Source organism: Colius striatus, chromosome 2 (assembly GCF_028858725.1).
Source record: "Colius striatus isolate bColStr4 chromosome 2, bColStr4.1.hap1, whole genome shotgun sequence".
Classification (NCBI taxonomy): domain Eukaryota; kingdom Metazoa; phylum Chordata; class Aves; order Coliiformes; family Coliidae; genus Colius; species Colius striatus.
Window position 1 is genome coordinate 72,624,479 of NC_084760.1, and position 25,113 is coordinate 72,649,591.

The 25,113-nt window shown below is 38.2% G+C and overlaps 1 protein-coding gene across 1 annotated transcript in view; it reads right to left on the reverse strand.

Annotated features, from left to right (window-relative positions):
• The window catches only part of PLD5 (phospholipase D family member 5), a 190,533-nt gene that overhangs the window by 147,966 nt on the left and 17,454 nt on the right, over nt 1–25,113 (reverse strand). The window contains 2 exon segments of the mRNA XM_061990364.1: nt 4,542–4,571; nt 4,573–4,626. Of these exon segments, the coding sequence (XP_061846348.1) occupies nt 4,542–4,571; nt 4,573–4,626 (84 nt within the window).

A 25,113-nucleotide genomic window follows, 5' to 3' on the forward strand; every position in this document is an offset into this window, starting at 1 on the left:
GAGGTGTGAGAGTGATACAAGATGGAGGCGACCACGTGGACCCTTCAGCCAGAGAAGGAGGAAGGAAGGAGGAGCACCAGACCAGAGACCCCTCTGCACCCCATGGTGCAGGCCGTGTTGGAGAGCCTGCACACCGCAGAGCAGCCCCACACGAGAGGCAGAGAGGAGCTGCAGCCTTTGGGATAAATGAGCCTCCGAGCAGCCCGTGCAGGGCTGCCATGCATGTGAGGTACCCCACAGACTTGCAGGGAGGACTGGTGTGGAGCCCTCCTGCCCTGAGGAGAGACAAACAGCAGAAGCTATCAGGAGCAGACTGACTGAAACCCGCACTCCCTGCGCCTCTGAGCCGTTCAAGGGGGGAGGAGGTAAAAACATTGGGATCAGGGCTCTGAGCCCGGGAAAAGGGGAGGAGTGGGGAGAAGGTGGTCTTAAAGGGCTGGTCGGACTCTTCATTATTGTACCACTCTGTGTTGTTTTATTTTGGTTATGTTTTGGGGATTAATGGTTATGTTTTAGTTGGTATTGCATTAAATTATTTTCTGTTTTCCTCCCCAAGCTGAGTAGCCTGGTCTGTTTTGTCCTGGACTTTAAGCGGCAATTAAGCTCTCCCTGCCCTTTGGCAATCCTCAGGTCTTCGGTACTTGAGGCTAATCATGGTGGGCCTGATGGGCCTAAACCCCAACATGAACAGATGAATACAATAGGACTGGCTCTGCAGCTGTATCTCCAGGTGACATAACAACATTGGAAACACGTTTAAATAAAATATTCTTAACATCAGGTTTACATTAAATTGAAAACTCAAGTGCTAGAGAACTCCTCTATGTGAGTGAGCCTGGAAACCCAGAAAAACTGTGCATCATGTCTCCCAGCACCACATATTACACAACCTCAGTTCTGACTGTGTCCTTCAGGGCACAGCTTCATAAGTGACTTTTCTTACACTTGCACACTATCAAGTGGGTTTAAAGATGTCAGTATCCTTCTGTCTTCTCCAAAACTTTTTTTATGTAAAAGGTCCACAGTAAATATCAACCTTAATTGTTTTCAGTACCCTCAATATCGTCATGAGGTGTAAGAATGATTAAGTGCTGCAAAACATCACATTCCTGTGAGAGTCATAAGGTATATGGACAGCAGCTCTTTGCCCTGATATTTAAAAAAAATGTAAATGCTGCAATACTAACATTAACTCAATGCAGAAAATTATATATTATTCAGTCTCTTCCTCACTTTAGCTCTCCTTCTCAGGAAGTTGCTGCCATCAATTATTTCATGTAGAGACCAGACTGACCTTTTCCCCTGCCTATGTTTTCTCCAACCTTCATTTTTGATAGAATGATAGGATAGCAGACAGACAGGCTAATCCTAAAAGCCTCCATTTAAAATAGTTGCTTTGTATATCACATGGGTGAAGGAATAAAACCCTATCTTGAACACAGATGCAGCAGACATGCTCACATTACACAAATTGCAACGAATAATATATAACTTCCTGAAAGCAATTCACTTTAAATCATACTGCCGAAGTACTGGATCAGTGTAAAGATAGATACCAGATAGCAAAACCTGATCTACAAGGTATATTGATAATGAAAGGAAAAAATGTTTCAAAACAATTAAAAAAACCCAAACCCCAAATTACTACTAAAAAACTATGTCAGTTTAGGAATCCTTGCATAAACCTTGCCTGCTGTCCTAATTTGTTCACTGAAAGTATTCAAGTTCCATATACATAGATGCTGAGATTTCAAAACACAAGCTTATCTCATTAAGAATAAACTAATATATACTTGGAGATATTTCAGCATTTCATTTCAATTAAAGGACAAAGTGTGTATCTCTGTCCTTCACAAACTATATTTATGGAGCACAAAAGTGTGTATTTCACTCTAAAATGGTGTACAGACGGGCTGGTGTGGTAAACAGCTTGTCACACTGCTATGACACATCACCTGAACTAAACTGTGCCAAAAGTTAGTTAAGGCATATAAATCAGTAGTAAACAGACACACAAAACCGGTGAATTCACCGAAGCTGTACTACATCAGATTTCTTCTAAATCCTTCAAAACCTTTTCAGTAGAAGCATTGAGAGGCAGCATGACTACTTTTGAATGAATGAACTCTATTTTGTTGCCAAAAAAATTGGCAGGAGAACAAAGCAAAAAAATAAAACAGTAAAACCTGAGAATATTATTGTCTTGAATCAACTTCATAGGAGATACAGTGCTACTTTTCCTTTCCCTAAACATACTTTATATTACATGTAAGCTACATAGTTTACATATTTATAGTATACCTCTTTAAATACAGAGTTATATTTTCAGGTAGATCATCAGACTGAATCAGTGTCATTAAAAAAGTATTTAATCTAAATTGACTTGTACGAATCATGAATTGCTGAGTAGGCTTCTTTTAAAAGTTTACACCAGAAAGACATTTAAACCAAACTTTGCCATACCCAGCATCTCTTGCACTAATCTTAGATGATACTTTATTAGAATTTTGCACTGCAATAGTCATGTTTGCAATTTTTCAAGTAAGGCTGGTACATTATGTATAATTTTACTTTCATTCCTTAGACTTATTAGAAAAAACACTTGGAATAAATAAACCAGGTATTTACAACATTTGACAGCTTACAAGTCTGACAACAATGTAAGTTTACCTTGGCTTAAACTTGATCAAGAGCAAATATGTGGCATTACATGAATGTTCTTTCTAGGAGGAAATGTTTTCTGTGATTTGCACATCTGTGTTATTATTACATAGGAACCAAGGAATCACACATCTGGAAATATATATAACCCCATTTGTTAAAAACAATTAACGTAATAGCTATGTTTACAACAATGAAAGGTAGTCAGGACCTCCTGTCTCCAATGTTTTCCTGTACTAAAATTTAGATGCAAGATAATACTAATTATGAGCATATTCTTTTCCGACAAGAAAGAGCAATATATTGAAGTCTCTTCAGTACCACGGCAGTATTTAATGAATACTGAACAGTGGGCATTTTTTCCTCAAGAAAATATTAAGAACAGTAATAATAACTGCCATGCTTAAGAGTCATAGTAAACATCTTTCTAAGAAGCTTACAGCCTAGCTGCCATTCAGTTATTGATTTTGTAGTCTAGGCTGGGTGTTGAGAAGAAAAACGTAAAACTTTAACACATCAAAGTGCATTTACAGACATAACACAGAATACACAGGCCAAGACATGATTTACTATTGACTGCATTTCACTGTTTTATTTCTTGCCACTCAGTGAAAGCATGTAGAAAACGAAAAGATCAGGAGCCATTCAGTGATAGTTTCAGCTCTCGTGTTCTAATTTTCATACTGCTGAGCAACCACAAATACACAAGAAAGATAAAAAATATAAAATCAGACTTAGTTTCACATCTGCTGCACACTTTTCAAACTCTCATAGTTGCTCTTTTAAAAATCTCCTCCTCCATCTGAATCAGAAAGAGAATAATTTCCCACACATCAGCTGGGCTGTCAAGTAAGCATATTTCAGTACTCTTCAGATTTATTTAGTAATTTGTTTTCCTTTCACCCTGATGTGCTGTAATTTAATTATCAATGTATTCCTGGACTTAGTATGCACTTAAGATGAATGGCTGAGTTCCCATACAGTAGGTTGAAGCATCTTTAACTGAAATATGCACCAAGCTCAGTTTTGACAACGAGTCTTGGGAATAAATACTCGCAAGATTTGCATCTTCCTCTCCAATTGTTTAATACTTAGAAAACTACTAATAAGAACATTTTTATTTTATTTTCAGGCATTGCTTAAACTACTAATATCACTGATATTTACAATATTTTTCAGATTTTATACTTATGTGGTTTATATTTTTCTTCTGTTGTTTTAATATTCAGATCCAAATATTCAAATTGTTACAAAGAATAAAATCTCTGCATTAAAAAGTTTTTGTTGGTTATTTTTCCTACCAGTTACAACCGAGAAACACGGTGCGACTAACAGGTCCTCACAGATGGAAAACCCAGAAAAATAAAAACTTCATAGCTCCCCAAAAGTCAAAAGGTATGTACAGAGTGTCTCTGCTTCTTTCCAACAAACAAAACCAACCCCAAAATCCACAAAACTCACCAAAAAAGAAAATACTTAAGCATAGAGCCTGCATAAGTGATTAGCACATGCTTACTTATATTTTGTATGTATAAAGTCTGTGTCTATGATTACTAATGCAAAATTATTTTAAAAGCTCATGCAGCTGTCCTTCTGCAATAAAACAAGTAGACAGGCTCACATTTCACATCAAATTCTAGTCAGCAGTGTTTCCCACTTTTAAAAGATTTTTATATAAGCTGTACAACATGTTCAGTGCCAAAGATATTTGTCACCAACTTGCTTTGCTGATTTCTTCCAGCAAAACATTGGTAATGCTACCGTATCTTACACAGTGTTTCTTGGTTTAAATACTCATCCTTACTAATTTCATCATTGCCTTTTAAACATTCTTTTCAAAGTAATAATCTAGATCTGGTGAAAAGTAAAGAGCTTCTTACCATTCTGATCCAATATTTTCCCCGTCTCTGGAGTCCAGCAGCAAGGAGCTGTTGCTGTTGCACTGCTTACTAGAGACACAGGAGGCTTGGGAAGCAGAGAATGTTTTATGTGGTTAAAATGTATCACCACTGATTATATTTCAGTCCTCAATTCCTAGCATTGATGCTCTGGAAATTAGCCAATCCAAGCAATTTGCAACAAGAAGTTGCAGAATTCTCACAGCAAATGCTTCACAGAAATGTTTTGCTTCTTGATACTTGTTTTTTATAACTACTAAATGTTAAAATAAATCCTGGCTCCTTCTTCCCTCCTCCTCTTTTTTTTTTTTCTTCCCTTCACAAAATGAGATTCATATATTGTTCACAAGGGACTTCGGCACTTGCTACAGCTAAGCACAGTGCAGAAAGGCATCATGCCAGATTATGCATGTATCTCTGCCAAGATACCTGATTTTTGACTAACCACACACCCTGTTATTCTAAACATGGATCTTCCTTCACCAAAGCTCCTACTTTTGCCAACATACACAGGCAGACAAATGCCCTTCAGATTAGATGAGGGCATCTTTTATTTGCAATGTGGTTGCTGTTTGTTAAGGTGTTAAGTTCCAAAGAGATGAAACAATCAACTGGCACTTCTACATGCTTCTACCCCTACCCATCTCAAGAGTATATACCACAGAAAATGTTTCTGCAACATTGTAAAACTATGATTACTTACCTAGTTAATATTATAACTGTCTTAATGTTCTCAGTGACAACCCAGGATGCTGCTGTGCTGGCTGTGATACAAAACACAATCGCCTCTGCAATGAGTGAGAGTTTCTAAAGGTCTAGAAAAGTAAAGAACATGCTCTGTACAAGGAAAAGAAATTCAGAAGAAATGCTCATAGCTTTCTTCTCTTCTCTTTGCAAGAGTATACAATAACAATTTTCATTGAATCTGTATGAATGGGTACGGGTGCAGTGCTGACCTGAAGCAAGCAAAAGAAGAGATGCACAAATCTCTAGGAAGCTTGTTTAAAGGTTGAAGAGCTGGAAGTTTTAATTGTTTGTTGAAACAGCAATGAATTTATTTTAAGAAACTACATCAAGAAATAAGATTCAGTCATCAATAACACTGATTATGCTGTTTCTGAACTTAGAAGAAGGACAAAGTAATAAATGTTATGGACATAAAGGCAAGATTAGATTGTTTTCCAGGGTGACAAGTAAGCAGTAGTTAAGGCAGTCTACAGGAGGTCTGCTTTAGACATGTTAAATCATAGAATCATTATGGTTGGAAAGGACCTTTAAGATCATTGAGTCCAACCACTAAACTAACATTGCCAAGGCCATCACTAAACTAAACTGTATTCCTCAGCAACACACCTATGCCTCTTTTCAATATCTCTAGGGATGGTGACTCCACCACCTCCCTGGGCAGCTCATTCCAATGCTTAATAATTCTCTCAAGTAAAAACGTTTTTCCCAATGTCCAATCTAAACCTCCCCTGGCACAACTTGAACTTGTTTCCTCATGCCTATCATTCAATATTGGAGAGAAGAGACTGATCCCCACCTCACTACAACTCCCGTTCAGGTAGTTGTAGAGTGATTTTACCTCCTCTCAGCCTCCTCTTCTCTAGGCTAAACATCCCATCTATCAGAATAGGTATCAGATGTTAAATACAAAGACATGAAGTAAACTCTTGCCCTGTGTGTCCTTGTATGTATGGAACGTGGCAATACGGCCCTATGCACACATGCCTTTCAGTCAATGAAACTAGAATGCTTCCATTTTTTACTCAAGAATTAACTGAATGCACACAATTTTCAGAATGAATTCTGGTCTTCTCATATTTAAAACACACACATCTCAAATTCAAGTGCAAATATCATCTAAATTCAGCTAAAAGACATTTCTATATAGAACAAGTACCATCAGTACAACTACACAGGCAGGAAAAATAATCACTCAAGTCAACTGACTCAATAGTAGTATTAGCACTCTTGCTTCAAAAGAAGGCCACTCTTTTCAATAATTTTAAACTATTTTCAACACACACACACACAGAAAAAGGAGTACCCACCAAGTGAAAGAATTGTGTACTAGAATAATTGCAACAGTTCAAATTTGAACTTCAAGGTTTATGTCTACATAAGCTTTAAGGATTATTCCCCTCACCACCCCCAAAGGATCCAGAAGCAAAGGGAGCTTGAATTTTTCAGACAGGTCTAGAATTTCTCCTCCTTATTAGAAAACATGTTCCTCCCAAGTTTGAGTTAAAACCCTTATTTTAATCCTTGCTGACTACTTACAACCCTCTCATATAGCAGTAGGTATTCACTGACAAACTTTACCCCTCTCAGCAGACTAACTGTCATCAGGAGCTCTGTGCTTTAGAGACTATTTAAAAAATAAAAAGAAAGCTGTCAAAGGCATCTGATCACACTCTTTAGGCACCTGTAGAAATGTAGCTAGCAGCTACAGTTTAAACACTTTAATTTAGACAGATTTTCTTAAGCAGTGACATAAGGAAGTCCTTGAATGCTCTAAATGATCAAGGAATGCAGAATGAGTCTGTACAACTGAAGGCAGGTTACAAGCAATCTGTTTTTGTGATGAAAACTGGCCTTGCTGGATCTACTCTACTTCACACAAGCATGTTCTTTACAATACATAAACCTTCACACTAGAGTCCTCATCTGCAACAATTGAGAGGTATCAAACATAAAGTAACTGATCAAAAAATTTATTTTTGCCCTGGTAGAATATCTTTGATTTTGGAATTTGATTGCTGTCTGAAGACAGGACAGAAAACCAAAGTATTTCCATTTTTCATTAAATGAAAAGTCTTAATAAGTTTAAATGTAGAATTGTTAAATAATTATGAAGTGCCATGTCCTCTCATAGGCTGCAATAAATAATGAAGAGATCTATGAACAGCTTACTATAAATAGTTAAAAATAAATTACTGCTGTAATGAGTAACAAGAAAAAAGCATATAATAATAATTTGACATCACAGAATGAAGATAAACTAGGCTATGTATGTCAGCAGGAATTCTGAAATGCAGCAAACTGAAACAGATACAAAATCTCAGAAGCCTAGACAAAATACAGAATTTATCAACAAAATATCTTAATTCTAAAAATTATTTGATATTTCACAAAATATGTATTTTCTCCCCATTCTTTCTCCAAAATATCCACTCTCAGAAAAGGTCTAAATCCATCATGATAGCTGTGATCTATACAGAATAATAAAATGTACTTTCTCATTTTATGGATATTTCATTCCATCCAGGAATGGGGAAAGTAGTAAACCAGGGCTTTTTAGCTTTCTGTATAGAAGCCTGGTAGATGACCAGAGCCACAAGATCTACTGCTCTGTGGGAGGAAGATCTGTATCCATATTTCATTCTACTGCGGCATTATCTTCATACAACAAAAGTCAAGAGTGCACTTCAGATAGCATCTCCTCCATTTGCTTGTGATTTTTCACCAGGCCCATAACTTCAAAATAACTTCTCACTAACATCCCATCAGCTTGTTGTGTATTTTGCCTGTCATTATCCAAACTGTGTTTCAGAATCACGTTGTTTATTTCTTAAAAAATAAGCTCCTGTGAAGTACAGCTATGAAGAAATATCTCCAACATGCATTCTGTGTGTAAAGTGGTGAAGTGCTGTACTTTGTGCTACAAAAGTAATGAACGTACTTAAAAACACGGGAATTCTCCATTCCTTCAAAAATGTAACTAACACAGAAACTCCAAAGATGAATCACAACTGTACAAGTCAGTATTAGTTTTTTAATGCTCATCACTTTCATTGATGATGTAGAAAAGCAATAGAATTTGCAAGAAAAAAAAAAAAGTTGTTGGAAAGAGAGAAAGAAAGAAGGGGAAAGGAGATGGGGAGGAGGTAAAAAACAGAGAGGGGAAGAACAGCAAGGTATCTCAAACTGTTCCCTCTTCAAGGATTGCTGGATCTACAAATCAATAGCTAGAGAAAAAACACAGCAACCAACACCACCAAAATCAAAGACATCACTTAGTCTGTTACTCTTCCACGCTTACAATAGTATTTCACCTTGCAGGAAGCTTTACCAAAATCTGATGTGAGCGACAACCTGAAACTCACTCACAATTGATACATTCATGTCAATGAGACTTTCCAGTGCAAAGCCCTGAGGACTAATATAAAAGCACAGCCTCAAATACTTAAATGATGTTCTGAGGCAAAAATAGAGGATTAAGAAATTCCTTTGGCCTTGCAGAAAATAATTTTTTATGGAAAATTCTGCTTGTGGAGATTAGGACCTTGCACTAGAAGGAATGTAATTTCAAATCAGCATAAATATATACAGATGTTATGAAATTGGTACAGTCATCTGTAGAATAGCAGAGGCTACTTACCAATTAAGGATTTTTAAACCACACTACTCATCACTAGGCAAAGGATGAAATATGGCCCTAAACGCTTAGGTCTCTTTTAAAGACTGTGTGCATTACTCAGCCCTAAACTGATGTGTCAGCTCACAGATCATAACTGGAGCATAAAAGTGTCCCACAGTATGTGGGACATTTTTAATATTTAAATAGGCAGGATGAATACACAGAGGATGCTGGTTTTCACTGCCGTCAAGACCAAATATTGCTTATAAGTGTCAAATAAATATTTTTGCATTATTTTGTGAAAAGCTGAAAGTGAGAGTTGAAGGTAAGAATAGTTGCAGAAGAAATGTAATCACATTTAAAGTGTTTTATTAAAAAAACCCAAACAAACAGACAAACAAAAAAAGAGAGATAAAGCCCTCTTATCTATCATATGCAGTTGAAAAAACATATAAGTGCTGCCTCCCAGAGTCCAGCTGCCTGGAAACAATTCTTTCTGTCTTGCTGTAGTACACTGATTCAGCATCCAAGGAAACAATCTCCAAAGACTGTGGACAATAACTGGACTCTGTTTCTGGCAACCACTGTACCAAGGGAGTCACACTGGCCCACCCCAGCTTGAGTCTCACATAGACTTTCATTTCTGTGTTGCTTGAACAGCACAGTGAAGTAATACCTTCAAAATGAAGCTAAATCCATCTCTCATAAGGACTGAATGCCCACCCACACAACCTCATAAAGGAAAACAGTTCACAGACCTGCTCTCTCCACAGACCCCAAGATTGCTACCTATGTCTCCCATCACTTCACCTCGAGCAGAGAAGTGGGCTATAAGAGCCTCTTTAATACGCTGGGGAGATGGCTGGGAGAGGAGAGGCATGGGAGTACAGTGCAGAGCTGCACAGAGAGGGTGGGCAACTCCCACCTCCTGTCATCAATATTGACAGAGATAATGACACTGTCTATGCATGCTGCAGCCAAACATCTCCAGCTGGCACGACATTTCTTAATCTAACCACTGAACTTAGCACACAACTATAATCATATCCTAAAGCAAGAAGTTTAAGGAATCCCATTGAAAGAACATGATTCTAATATTTCAGCCAAAAGAAAAAAAAAAAGCTTCTTTTCATATTTGGTAGTGAAAATGGGACACAGCCTTTAAATACTGAAATTACTCTCAATGTAATACCTCGCCAGCAAATAAACCATGCCTGTCACTAAGAAACATGGTTAATGGTACAATATTTCTCCCAGTAACTTCAGTTCCTAAGGAAATACTTGCCTATTTTCAAAATGGGAAGAAAACACATCAGAGTGGGTATAAAGTAGCAAATCTCTCTCATTTTGGTGTTGCTTTCCAGACGTTCCCTCTTCCTCTCCCTTTCACCACGAGAGGGAGGTGCAGCCTTGCTTGGCCCCACTTGCCGGGAACGGAATTAATACAAACCGCAGAAGTGTATCATTATCTTACAATAACAACTTGAATTAACTTAACCTAAGCAAGACTGATCACAATATATGCTATTGAGTACTTGGTAAACAGGTTTTTATACAAAAAGCCTACATAATGTAAACACTAAAAAACAGCCAATTTTAAAGTCAGGTAATCATTAAACATACATTAGTATTTGGCCTCCTACATGACATTAGCTTTGTTGATGGAATTCAGGTTTTTTTCCAAGTGAAATTGCACAATATATTTTTTCTAGATTATAAGACATTTAATACTGCCTAACATCAGTCTCAAACCTAAAATAAAGGAGAGAAAGTTCCTGACACTAAGTTGAGAATAGTTTGAGACAGAAGTGAAGAAATGAAGCAGTACTCAAGGAGATATTTAGGGCTTGGATGTGACCTCAGGACTGCAATACATTAGGGTGACCTACACCTGTTGGACTTCCATGATCATGATGCCCCTCCCAAAGCTGTTCTCAGAAAGCCAATATAGAGATACACGCTAGAGATGGATGTCTCTGGAAAACTCCAGATGAAATACAGAGGCACTCCAGATTGCTATTGTAAGGTCATATAGAAAAGAAAATTGTCAGAGAAGCATTGGATGGACAGAGCATACACTCCTGGATGACACCGTATCTGATAGATGTGGTGGCAAAATCCCAAGTAAAAGAGCCAGGAGAGTGCCAAACTATTCCTATGTAATCAGTTCAATAACAAATTCAAACTACATTAAAAATCAACACATGAACTTCACTAATTGTTTCTCAGGGATCATCTTAAGAAAGAACTGAAAAGTTGCTCAACAGCTCCAGCATTTGTTCAGGTACCAGACACTGCAATACGAAATGAAGTAGGCAGTGCTGATTAAACCCACCATCAAATGAGAAGAGACGTGAGCAAGAAATTAAGCAGGGAAATGACTGCTCCAGATTTGTGAAAACTTGACAAGTGTAGGTGTATACAATATGCACCTCCAGCACAGGCTGAGCAGGAAATAGACCTGCATTATGCTAAAAGACATATGCAAGATCAGGATTCCTTTTACCATGAAACAGGGACAGTAACAGTAAGAAATACCTTAATGTCAACACATACTTTGATTTCCAATCTATGAGCCACCATTCTCCCCACTATAGGCTCTGTGAGAGAGATGAACTAGGAAGACACAATGTGAAGAGAGCGACAAGCTTAGAAAAATATTGAAATAAGATGCTGTGGGATTTGACCCTGGAATGAATCCTAAATGGTAGTCATGTAAGCTGCACTAGAGAGTTATCAAAGAAGCCCTAGATATCACATCCAGTTTCCATCCATGCAAGGCGAAAATAGAAGAGTAATAGCAAACAGATGCTATCAAGTAGCCATATACTATCGTGCTGGTGTACTACAGACACTGCAAAAAACTGAGAAAGTGGGTAACAAACAGAAAGAACTGCCTCAAAAAAACCCAAAACAAACCAAACAAAAAAATATCCCAAAGTCAGAACAAGAAAAACCCTAAAATCCACAAATAAAAAACCAAATGTTACCCAAATGTTACCAGTATTAGAGTAGAGATTAACAGAGACACTCAAAATAGGAAAGACAGAAGGGACAAACACTTCCATACTCCAAAGATGTGATGCTCTGAGAAAATGAGTTTCTGCAAAAGTGTTTGCAGCATTACCAGAACTTTTACCAAAACAATGACCTGTTAGCAAGACCTGTTAGCACCTGCTGGAGACACAGAACAAATCGACAGACAGTAGAACAGAAACAATCTCTGGAAAGGACATAACATCTAAAAAACTGATGATAGTAGTAATAGATGATAAACTGGCACACTTGCAGCTAAGCACACAAGAAAGAAGAACATGAAAGTGTTGATTTTAGTGACAAGGCCTTTGAAAGACTTCTCAATAAACTGCACAAGCTTCTGAACTAAATTACTTAACCAAAATCCTATCCATGTTAGAAACAGGAGAAAACTGCTTCCTTCAAAGACGGAGGGACAGTGCAGCTGAGGCTTTGTCTTAAATTAACTGTAGTCAAATAGGGTGAGATCAATAGCAAAAGTCCTCCGCTCATTTTAGTAAGTCCTGAGTGGTATGAGGCTCCTACCTAGGAAAAAGTGAAGCAGAGTCTCACAATAAACTCTGCAAATCAACAGTTTTAAAATTTAAAAAGTTATTCAGAAAAAATAGGTTACCTCACTCTGGATATTTGTCATGGTTTGACATGGACCCATCTCTGGTAATGGGGAAAGACGGCTCCTGTAAGAAGTTGCCTGAAATTCTCCCCAGCTCTGAGCCAGACCCACTTCTGGGGCTGAGCCAATTGGGCACCTCCACAATCACTTTTTAAGACAAAAAAGCTGGAAGAGGAGGGCTCTTCCTGTTCCTTCTTATTCTGTCCTTCCTTCTTTTCTGGCCAGTGGTGGTGCAAGGAGTTGGAGAAGAGAGAAGTGACCATGTGGACCCCAAAGTCAGCAAGGGAAGAGAGGAGGAGGTGTGCTGGGGCAGAGAATCCCCTGAATCCTATGGAGAGGACTAGTGAAGTAGGGATTTGTTTGCACTTCATTAAAGACCCCATGTCAGGGGTAGTGACTATGCCCAGAGGAGGCTGTGTCCCACATGAGGGATCCCATATTCACAGAAGCTGTAACTGCTGGGAAGAATCTACATCAGAGAAGTTCATTAAGGATGGCATCCCTAGTGAGGGACCCTGTATTGGAGCAGGGAAAGTATGTGAGGATTCGTCCTTCTTGAGAAGAGAGAAGGGGCAGAGCACATCTGTGAGAGACTGACCACATCCACCATTCCCTGCTCCCCTGAGTCGCTGAGGGGGGAGGAGGTAGAGATATCAGGAGCAGTGATCTGGGCCTGGGAAGAAAGGATGGATGGGGAAGGGAGATTATAAAAGTGCTGGTTGTAATTTTCTCATCATCTTGCTCTCTTTTTGCTTTTTGTTCTGTTTCTTGTAGGCAGTAGAGTAAACTTTCCTTACTTTCCTCTCTGAAAGTTTTGCCTGGTACTGTAATTGACAGTGAGCCCTCCCTTCCCTTGTCTCAATCCACAACAACTTTGGTTATCTTTTTCCTCCCATTTTGCTGGGGGCTCTGCCATCCTAACGACAGTGGGGATGGATGGGGGGCAGTGAGTAAGAGACTGTCGTGGTGCTTCATTGCTAGCTGGGCAAAACAATGACAATACTGATGGCCAGAACTACAAATCTGATGGCCAAAAGCTTCAAAGCAAATATATATGCAAAACAGATTGTCAATCTGCTGTTATGTATCTAATTTGGACCTAATAGGCACACAACACTGGTGTCTGGACAGCAACATTGCTTCTTACTGCAGATCTACAAATGATTTATACTTACATAAATCACTGTGGTGGGATGAGTCTGGTCAGAAGACAAACACCCATACAGCTTCTCAATTCCCCTACTCAGTTGAGAGAATACAAAGAAGAAAGCAAGAAAGCTTGCGAATCAAACAAAGATAGCTTAAAGGTGAAGGAAAGAGGGGACATCGCACCCCTAAACCAGCAAGTAATTAAAATGAAATCATTCACTGCCTCCCACAAGCAGATTGATGCCCAGACAGTCTTTTAAGCAATCCACAATGGAAGTTGCTCACTCATATCCTTCTTCCTCTATCTCCAGTTTTTATTGCAAAGTATAATCCCATAGGGTACAGAATATCCCTCTACTCAATTTGAGTAAGCTGTCCTAGCTGTATCCTCTCCCAACCTAATCTACTCAATTTGAGAGGCAGGTGAGAAACAAAGGCCTTTGTACTATGCAAGCACTGTTAGCCAAAACACTAGTGTATAATCAATACCCTTTTAGCCATGTATCCAAAACACAGTACCATACAGTACTGTGAAGAAAATTAGCTACATCCCACCTGGACACATTAAAACTATTTTTGCAACAAAGTTTACTGTCATGCCAGGAGACAGGAAAAAGGGAGCAACCTTGGTAACATGGACAATTTCATGTCCTGGTGAGGTCTTAACATGAGAGAGTGGTGGCGTTTGCCTGAAGTCATTGTAGAGAGAGTTCACGTTAACTCAAAAGGCACTATGTAGAAGTAAATTATTAAAATCAAATATAACTTAACACACAAATATTCTCAGCTTTGCTTTTTGTAGCCAAAAAAATTGCTTCCTTTTGAAATTAAATGTTTCTAATGGTTTCCTGGAGTCAGCTGGTAAAATGACATCAATAGCTACACTTAGGAAACAAGAGTGAGAAGGAGCTGATCAATAAGCTAGCAATAAAAACCCCAACCAAAGCAGTTTGACTTCTCTGAACACATCTTCCAGATTAAATATGATCATCTGCTCATAAGGCTGTATTTCTCAGGCTATCAGGAAGTGATTGGACAGTGGAAGGGTAGTTGAGCAGCAAATTTTAACACTGTACAGTGAAGCATGACACAGAACAAGAATATACTATTTGCCTAGTGCATATAGCCATTATACTGCACTGGCAGAGGAAGAAGGGAATAATATGCATTTATAGTAATTTAGACTAATAGCCATGTTTTTTCAATGTAGCTGTAAGCTACTGTTTCAGATATTTAATGTTGGGTAATGAATAACTTAATGAACTTATTACCGGTCAAGTTGAACTGAAGGCACAGATTAAGTTCATTAATGGCTTAATCATCTAATGATTTTAAGGCATCAAGTTCATTCCAAGAGGTAATGAAGGTCTGGGTATCCTTCCCGGGCAAATTCTTTACTGCTGTAACACACATATAAGCCTGAGTAATTTCAGATGCGTTTCACTTGTTGCTGTGTTTCACTTGTTTATACAACTGGAAATATGGCCTTGGTGAGTTTGAGAGTGACCTCAGCTTGACCTGTCAGGAAAAAAAAAATTAAAAGAATCACTTTTGAAAAACTAAGGGCTAAGGAATACATAGAGAATCTCAGACACTGCAGTATGAAGTCTTAATCTCTCCCTTTCATCCTTTGAGAAACAGCTCTTCGGATGACAAAACCAAAACCCCTTACATTAAAGAAGCTCTGATGCTATTTTCTTACCTGCAAAACAATAAGATCATGCCTTCCCAAGTGATGCACAAAACTCTGCAGAGTAATATCCAACTCTTCTCTCTGAAATTTTACACCTAAATAACTGCTTTCTGCTATTGACTCACACATCTGCACTCCTGAAGTGGTGGGTTAATTCTACTGGATTTCAAAATGCAGACAAGAGAAAACCACATCTGAACACAAAGAAGAATGACTCACAAAGTAGTACATACCAAATATATATAATTCATGTTGAATGCTCTTTTCTGCCAGATTGACAGCATTGAGTGGAGCTAAGAAAAGTAAACATATTTCACTTGTATACAAAATAAGGGTCACAAAGCACCCCTAAACCATGAAATCCATCAGGAATGAAAATGAGATAAAATTCTGCTCTGACAACATGCAAAAAGTATGACTACTAACATCAGAGTGTACTAAACAGCAAGAGTAGCATCCAGCAGTGCTCTCCATGTTACATTTGTTGAGTGGTGTGATCTTCTCTTCAGTCTCATGTGGGTAAGTTTCTGTAGGAACAATTCCCAGTAACCCACACAAGGAGCTCAAGAATCTACAAGACAGACATCTGAATAGTAAGTACATGGTTGGAGCCACCTTCACACTGCAGCTGGTCACTCACACTGCTTTACAGCATAGAGAATGTTCCTTAAAAAGCATCACCATGTCCTCAGACACACATCTCTTTTGAAGAATCTGAACAATCCAATGCTCATATTTAATTGTTAAATCAATTAAAAATCTATATCACACAAAACATTTTCTAATTCAATAATTATTTTTGTATGAGGAGAGTGGGAAATTTTGCTATTTCCACAATTCATGAAGACTACACTTATTATTTCCATAGTCAACAGAATAAAGCTGCTGAATATATAAATTTCCTTGAGACAACAGCAGTCTTTGAATCTGCTGTAAATAATCTGACCACTAATTGAAGATATAGGCACTGCAGTTGACACAGTTTACAGAAACTATTAAAAAACATGAATCATCCTAGACTGTATTGCAAATTTATGTCCAAAGATCTAAAGAAGGGCTTTTTTTCTTTAATTTTTGTCATTTTTGTATATTTAGCATTTACAATTAAATAAACTATATTTGGATTATATTCTGATCTCTTAACATTTGAAGGTATTTGTTGACACCTCTTTTACATTCTGTCTCTACCTTTCTTTAGGGCTACATTATCCCAGCTTTCAGGAACTTGATGCTTTTCTAGATAACAGACTGCAACTATGAGAAGCACATGTTTTCATCTTTCTTCCAAAAGTCACATGCCACAGTATCTGCAGTACTAACCAAAAGGACCTCATTGGGTTTACACTTAATCTCAAAGCAAAGAAGTTCATTCCTTCACGAAAAAAACAGTCTCGGATATAACAAACTTGGATATAGTCCCCTTGAAAATCTTTCCTGACTACTTTTCAGTAGGCAACTCTCAAACCTCTGAGCATTGGAGAACTTACAGTTAATTCAGTCCTGACTTGAAAAGAAAAGAAAATCCAACAAAATGAAGCTGTAAGATCTACTATGCATATGTAAGCCTTGTTTTCCTGAAAAGCTTAGTTTTTTGCCTATTTGATGCATATCTCTAAATTGGCATGTTAGCTTGCTTCAAAAGTAGTCTTTTGTAAATGTGCAAGTGTCCTGACTATCCCTGTCTTGTACTAGATCCCAACAAGCAGTAACAAAACATTTAACTATATATTAATATACCATTAAATAAAAAAAGTGACAGTAACTAGAGAAAAATATCTCATGTCTCTTCTGATGCTAGAAACTCCAATATGATACAGCATTAGATGGACCTCTAGTCAGGATATTAACTGATCTCCATGGTGAAGCTAACCAATTCTACGTTCACCTGCATTCTTCTACGGTCTTGTTTACAACACAAGTTCATGTATCACTGATAGCAATCAAGTCCTGAATACAGAATAGCTTTGAGGAGCATCTTGGTGGTAGACTCCAACATTTTTATGTCATTAATAAATGAACAGCCCCTCGGAACAGGTAGAGATAATATCTGCACATTGATTGAATGTACATCTCTTAAGTAGCTAGATGAGTCATACTACATTCACATGATAGGAAGGAATACACCTGGATTTGCTATCATGTAGGATACTGACGCTTTCTACAGTAGCTTTCTGGTCAGTCACCATGATCCACACTTAAATTTGTTTCCACAGAGTTATCATGTATTTCAGGAGTGCAACTAATACTCAAAAACTGCTAACAGGTGTTCAGTCAGTGGAACCATACTAGAGCTAGTCCTAGTTAAACCTCCCAAATGTGTACAACATGGGCACTCAATCTTAGCACTAAATATTTTCTTTAAAGATCTGCTTATATTGGTCTGGACTCTGCTATTGCAGATATACAGTCTGTGCAAGTGCCAGGAAAGATGAAAACTGAGGCCAGAGTGTCTCATTTTACAGATACCTGCAGTAAAAGAGACAACCCAGAAAATGAAATGTAGCAGCTAGGACACCAATTTAGGAGTCAGAGAACTAATTTAAATCCAAAATCAACAAACTGAACACGACAAATTGAAATTCTGTACCTTTATTTCATTTCCCTAGCCTTCATGTCAAGGTCTGTGTCTGCATTGCACAAAAGGTTATAATCTTGATAAAGAACACTAAACCTTATTAACATACATTATCCTGTTAAAAATAGAAAGGGGACCAGCAGCTTTCTCCATATGCTCTCAAATAATTTAATTTCTGTAGGATTAGTATACGTTCATATTTTTTTCATAAAGTATGACCACGTCACACAGTGAGCCTGGAACCTGAATAGCTCTGTCCCTATAATCTGTGAAGCCAGTCCAAGCCTCTGAATAAACATTCTTAAAGTAACCCCATAATCAAGTCTCTGCATATTCACTGCTAATAGAACTGCAAAACTGATGTTAGATACCTATATGTCTTCAAAGGTGGAGTTCGCCATATGTAGACTACTCAGTTTGAACAAAATCAACTTTTCAATTTAATGAAAAAAGCCCAAAAGAACTTCACCAGAATAAGCAGATGCTCCAGTGCTATACTTCACACTTTCCAACCACTGAATACTTGATATTCTATAAAGTGGCTATTACAGTCTTCTGAGCCAAGTGTATTTTCTTAGGTTGGCGATACAGTGAATCATCAGAAACTGTTTATTTGGATTCTCTTTCTAATAAAAATAAAGACATCTTTTTTTGTACTGTTCTACATGTATTTGTAAAATTATCCTTCAGATACCTGTCATAGCATATCTAAATCTGTAACTATATAAAAGCCCATTAAACTCTATATTACACACACACATATTTTACATGTATTAAACAAAGGTATAACTTCATCCTTAAAATAAATAGGAAGAAAGAAGAAGACTATAGCTTGAAGTAGTCTGAAGATATTTCTAATGAGAAAAGAATAATTGTTTTTGCTTACGTGTCCACACAGGGTGAAATCAAAAAAAAAAAAAGATTCCCCACACAAAATGGAACAGCAACAAAAGTTAAAACCTAACCCAATCAGGAACATAAATAGGTGTTTTCTGATATACTTTGCAAGCAAAGCGTACTTATTGTAATCTTTCACCCAAGATAGTCAATCAGGGTATGAATTACTGTTTTCATACATTTTCACCTAGTTTCTGTCTTACTTAGACAAAAACTACAATTGCTGTCACATAACAACAAATTTTTACCAACAAAGTTGCTTTCTCAGCATCTATCTTACTGAAAGAATGTTGACCCAATGGCTCTGATTTTCTGAAAAACATAAACAATAACATTAGCTGGCTGAAGAACAGGAGTGCAGCTATCACAATGACTCTTTGACTATAGTCTGATTTATACTATCTCCTACTGCACAACTACTGTCTATTCTGCAGCACTAAAATCTGTAGGCACCAAAAACATCAGGATACCAAGTTGGCAAGCAGTGCAGAATCTAAAGAGGTTCTAAATCACTCAACTAGCTCAAGGGAGGTGTTAGAAAGAGGTGACAGAAAGGCAGGACAGTTAATCTTTGTGACTGAAATTTTTGTTTAGGAAAGCATGAACGAGTACTTCCATCCTTCAGCATACAGACTCACAGAAGCATAAAAGTATTGAAAACTACATGCCCTACTTGCACCAAAACTTCTTTTTGATGGAAAATAACATTAATTTTCTGCAAAAATATCATGTAACATGTGAAGTTTCTGGTTTACAGCCTTACGTAAAAAGCAGCTTTCTGTTGTTATTATACAGTGTTCCATTTTACTAGAAGGAAAAAAAAAGGTCCAAGTACAAGGACCTTGTACTTGGTACAAGTACTTGGACCTTGTCCAAGTGGGTTTTGAATGTCCTCAGAAATGGACACTCCACAACCCATCTGGGCAGCCCGTTCCAGTGTCCCGTTATCCTCACAGTGAAGAAATTCTTCCTTGCGTTTCTTTGGAACCTCTTACGTTCCAGCTTGTACCTGTTGCCCTTTGACCTATCATTGGACATCACTGAGAATGGCCTGGCTCCATCCTCCTGACACCTGCCCTTTATGTATTTGTAAACATTAATGAGGTCACCCCTCTGTCTCCTCCAAGCTGAAGAGTCCCAGCTCCCTCAGCCTTTCATCATAAGGGAGATGCTCCACTCCATCATCTTTGTAGCCCTATGCTGAACTCTCTCCAGCAGTTCCCTGTCCCTCTTGAACTGAGAGGCCCAGAACTGGACAGAATATTCCATATGCAGTCTCATGAGGGCAGAGTAGAGGGGGAGTAGAACCTCTCTTGACCGACCAAACACAGCCCTTCTAATACACCTCAGGATGCTATTGGCCCTCTTGACCACAAAGGCACATTGCTGGCTCATGCTCATCCTGCTGTCCACCAGGACCCCTAGGTCCCTTTCTCCTACACTACTCTCTAACAGTTCATTCCCCAATCTGTACTGGTACATGGGGTTATTCTTTCCTAGATGCAAGACTCTACACTTGCCCTTGTTGAATTTCAGTAGATTTCTCTCTGCCCCACCCTCCAGCCTGTCCAGGTCTCATTGAATGGCAGCACAGCTTTCTGGTCTGTCAACCACTCCTCCCAGTTTAGTATTGTCAGCAAACTTGCTGACAGTGTCCTCTGTTCCCTCATCAAGACCATTAATGAATAGATTGAACAGCACTAGTACCCCAACTCCTCACACACTTGTAACACAATAAACTTACTAAGAAAACTTCTCTACTTAAAACCATACCAGACTAAAGAACTTTAAAAACAAGTCAATATCTGTGCTGAATATACCTCTAGAAATGAAGAACAGCTTAAAGCCTTCAAAACAAAAGCTTCACTGTAACCAGCACTACATAAGCCATCAACATTTCTTCGTGAAGAGCTTAAAACTGAGAATTTTAAGGCCTTGATTCTAAGTTCATTGTGATTAACAGAGAGTTTTCAATGCCTTTGGATTATGTCCCAGAGACATAAACAGGCATGAGCAGACAGGAAGATAAGTCAAGTTAGCAGAAAAACACATTAACAGTAAGCGTGAGCTCACTTTATGTTCTGAGAAACAATTTGCACAACTGCTTTATTTCAAAATAAATAAGCCACTATTTTCATTCTTTATCCCAATGCTTAAAATACAACTTAATTCACAATCAAGTATTACATTTAGTTATAATTAATGCAGTCCAGGGGCATAAGCATGGACTATGTGACTTAACCTTCCTTTCAGTCCTATTTTTTTCACTTGAGAGGAATACATTTCATGGGTATACTTCCAGTGATCCAACTATGAAGCATATACTGTTGTTAGAGATGATAGCAAGTATATATGCACTATATTACTAAATCACTTTTCCACATTTCCCAGCAAAGCAACATCTATATTCAGAGAAAAAGTTGTACAATTTCAAAGGGAAGTGCAAAGTCCTGCACCTGGAGAGAAACAATCCCACTAGTACACAAACTAGTATATGCTAAGGACACCCATCCGGAAAGCAGCTTTGCAGAAGATGACCCGCGGATCCTGGTGGGCACCAAATTGAACATGAGCAGCAATGTGTCCTTGTGGCAAACCAAGCTAACAGCATCCTGGACCACATTAGAAGCAGGTGGAGGGAAGTGATCCTTCCTCTCCACTGTTGAGGCCACAGCTGGAGTACAATGTCATGGCCTAGGCTCTCCAGTTCAAGATATGGAGCTACTGGACAGAGTCAAGCAAAGTGCTATGAAAATGGTTAAGGGACTGGAGCATCTCTCCTATGAGAAACGGCTGAGAACTGGAACAGTTCAGTTCTAGAACAGAGAAGGTTTGGGGGGTTGGTAGTGATGGTGGCAGCAGGGAGCCCATCAATGTGTACAAATATGTGAAGCAAGGCTGTCAGTAGTGTCCACTGACAGACAGGTCAAGAGGCAATGAGCATAAACCGAACCACAAGAGGGTTCCGTATGAACATCAGGAAATATTTTTTTACTGGAGTCTTCCCTCCTTGCAGATATTGAAAAGCTGCCTAGTCCTGAAGAGTCTGATCTAGGTGATCTTGCATGAGCATGGGGGTTAGACAAGGTGACCTCCAAGAGGTCTCTTCCAACCTCAACTGTTCTGTTAATCTGCAAAGGCACACAGATTCCTGATCAAAGTTTTGTATGTTTTCCTTATGCTTCTCCAGATATTTCTGGAAAAGATATCTAGCAGAAACTTGTATATTTTACACTGTATATTCTGAGGGCAGAACCCATGTAAAAAGCTTGACTATGTTCAGTATTTTCCTATTCAGGTATCAAAAAGCTCAAGTATAAGAAAGAACAAAAATTATAATGCTTCAGGATTTTTATGTTTGTGGAGATTCTACTTGTTTTAAAAGCAGGAGTAGCATGACATTATTCTTCACAGTTAGATCAAGCAGATCAGGCCAACTCAACTTCCCGTGTTCCATTTTTAGATCATTTTTTCCATCTAATACTATGAAAACCATACATCATGGAAGCAATTTTTAGAACATCCACTTCTTGACATAGTTATTTTATTTCATTGTCTCCAACAATATCCTGTATTGTTTATCCAAATATTCGAGGATAAGCCTCCTAACTTGCTGTGAGAAGGTATGGCCACACCAAGTGTGAAGATAATACTAAATCACAGAATCACTGAATGGTAGGGATTGGAAGGGACTGTTGGAGAGAGCACCATGGAGAAATGACAGACACCAATATGGTTGGGTCATAACTTAAATTTTACTGAAAAGCATCAGACTTTTATAATCAGCAGCAAAGCTAGCATGTTTACACTACTTCTAACTGGTCCTTTCTCTAAAAGCCAGCTGCGCTTTTCTGTGATAAGCCTTTCGGTTTCACATACTGCTTCAGCCTCCTCCTTGCTCGAGCTTGTTATCATGTAGGCATTCTTTCTTCTTCTTTTCTCACAGTCGAGAGCTGCTCAAGGACAATCTGCACATTAGTTCTCAAAGCATGGGTTGTTCACTGTTACCAGGCTGTGGCCTCTTTCAGACAGAACTTCCTCCACAAGGGACCTTTAGAGATCATCTAGTCCAACCCCTCTGCTAAAGCAGGTGCACCTAGATCAGGTGATACAGGAATGCTCCCAGGCAGATTTTGAAAACCTCCAGAGAAGGAGGTTAATGTTATGAAAGAGTTATCACAATGTGTGTCGTGTGTCTATGTTTTAATAAGGACACTCCTTAAAGGAAATGATAAGCCTTTTATGTGGGAAATTAAGAGACTGGTAAGTAACATTAGGAACTCATACTAGCAACACAAGTTTAATAAAAAAAGTCAAATAACATACACCTCAAAATTTCACCCTTCCTAAGAGGTAACAATAGCTAAATCAGTATGCCAAAATACTGAAGACATATTCTGAAGCTGCATAAAGTCACATTAAGGATCTCTGAAGCAGATTTTATTATTAATTGTTCATAGTAATACAGACTTTCAAAACCTGGATCCAGATTGTCCTTAAGCTCAAGCTCACCTTGCAGCCAAACACATGTTCTTGTTCAGCCAAACAGGTCCTAAGAAGGAGCCCTAGCAAAATGCTAACATGTAATATGATGGCATTTAGGCTTCCACCTGTCAAAAACATCACGATATACTTTCAGTTTGCTCTTGGTCCCAACTTCTGCAAGGCAGTGAGGACATACTTTTTAAATTCAAGAACTTCCAAGCATGTCAGAGCCTTACCTCAAAAACAAGAAGGCCAGCCTAAAGAAATAACCAAGGTTTATAATTTTGGTAAATATTTTCTCTGCAATGCTTTGGATTTGGGTAAGTAGAATTTTACTTTCTGAAAGCTACCTGGATAATGCTTAATGTTGATGTTGACATGGAACAAGCAGGTAACTGAAGCAATCTGCCTACAAATATCACCATCTATTGCAACAGCCCTTCAACCTTGGGATGCCCCCATCTAGACTCCTGTTTTGAAAAAGACAGATACCTACAAAGAATACTATGTAGAGGCCATAATGGAGTTAAATGCATCCCTAAAGACACTATTTTGCTTTGTATTTCAACCAATCCAAGTGTATTAACTATCAAAAGGAAGTTTCTGATCAGCTCCTCTCCTCCTAACACATCCTTGCACCTTCTGCTACATTAAATTCATCTCATCCTGCAGTAAGATGATGGTTAGACCAGCTTATCGATCTGAAAGTTACTAATTTCATTTGGGAAGAAAGGTAAGTATATTTTCTGTAAAAATCAGCAAGTTGATCACGAGCCTCTTGCCAGATGATCAACAGCAGCAACACAGAAGACGGCAGATCCTACAACTCAGTAAGCTGGGCATCCTTTCTTACTATCAACCTGCCACTAGACCAGATGAGACATGTATAAATTGCATCCAAAATTGCCAGTGTACCATCTATTCTGAAGACCTGAAGAGAAACGTTTTATCATTTATCTAAGCTATTCATATGGTTTAAAACTTGTCCAAATGAATATTTTATCGTCTTCACTTGATATATCCTAAAAAACCTTATAAAAAGATGAGTAATGCTATTAGGTCATTATACATGCAGAGAAACGAGTTGCAATGAGAGTACAGTATCTTGCCCAAAGTCACACAGAAAACAAAGTCTGGTTTTACTCTATCTTTAAAAGGAGTAGTAGGTCAAACACTGTCCTGAGATCTTATTCCCTATCTATGCCCAAAACATTTCTTTAAGTTAAGCCAAATTTAAGAGACTCAATCTCTCCTATGAGAAAATTTCTCAAGGAGAAAATGAATATAAACTCATAAAGTAAAAATTCAACAACATAGTCCTCTGCTTAGCTCAGTTCCATTGCTTTTTCAAAGAGTAGCCATCTTCAGGCTATCTTCAGGCAATCTTCAAGGAAGTTTAACCTAATTTTGCCTAACTTCTGGCAGATAAGGAAATTTAGTCAACATCTTGAGTCTCAAAGTAGCACTGCTGCTGTTAGATATTCCTGTCTCTAACACACAAAAAGAAGTTATAAATATTGTCTGAAATGTCTTAATCAGAGTAAACAGCCATTCTAATTGCAGACAGCTTGCCCTGGAAGTCACCCAGTGAAGGTAATAGACAGATGTGCTAAAGAGAAGGTACAGGGGAGGAATTTACACTGACTTCTTTCCTAGAGTTGGAAGTTGCAAACATTTCCCACAGTCAAAATAAGACCAAGCTCAGGAGTCAGCCACTGAGAGGCCAAATAGTCAAACCTTTCA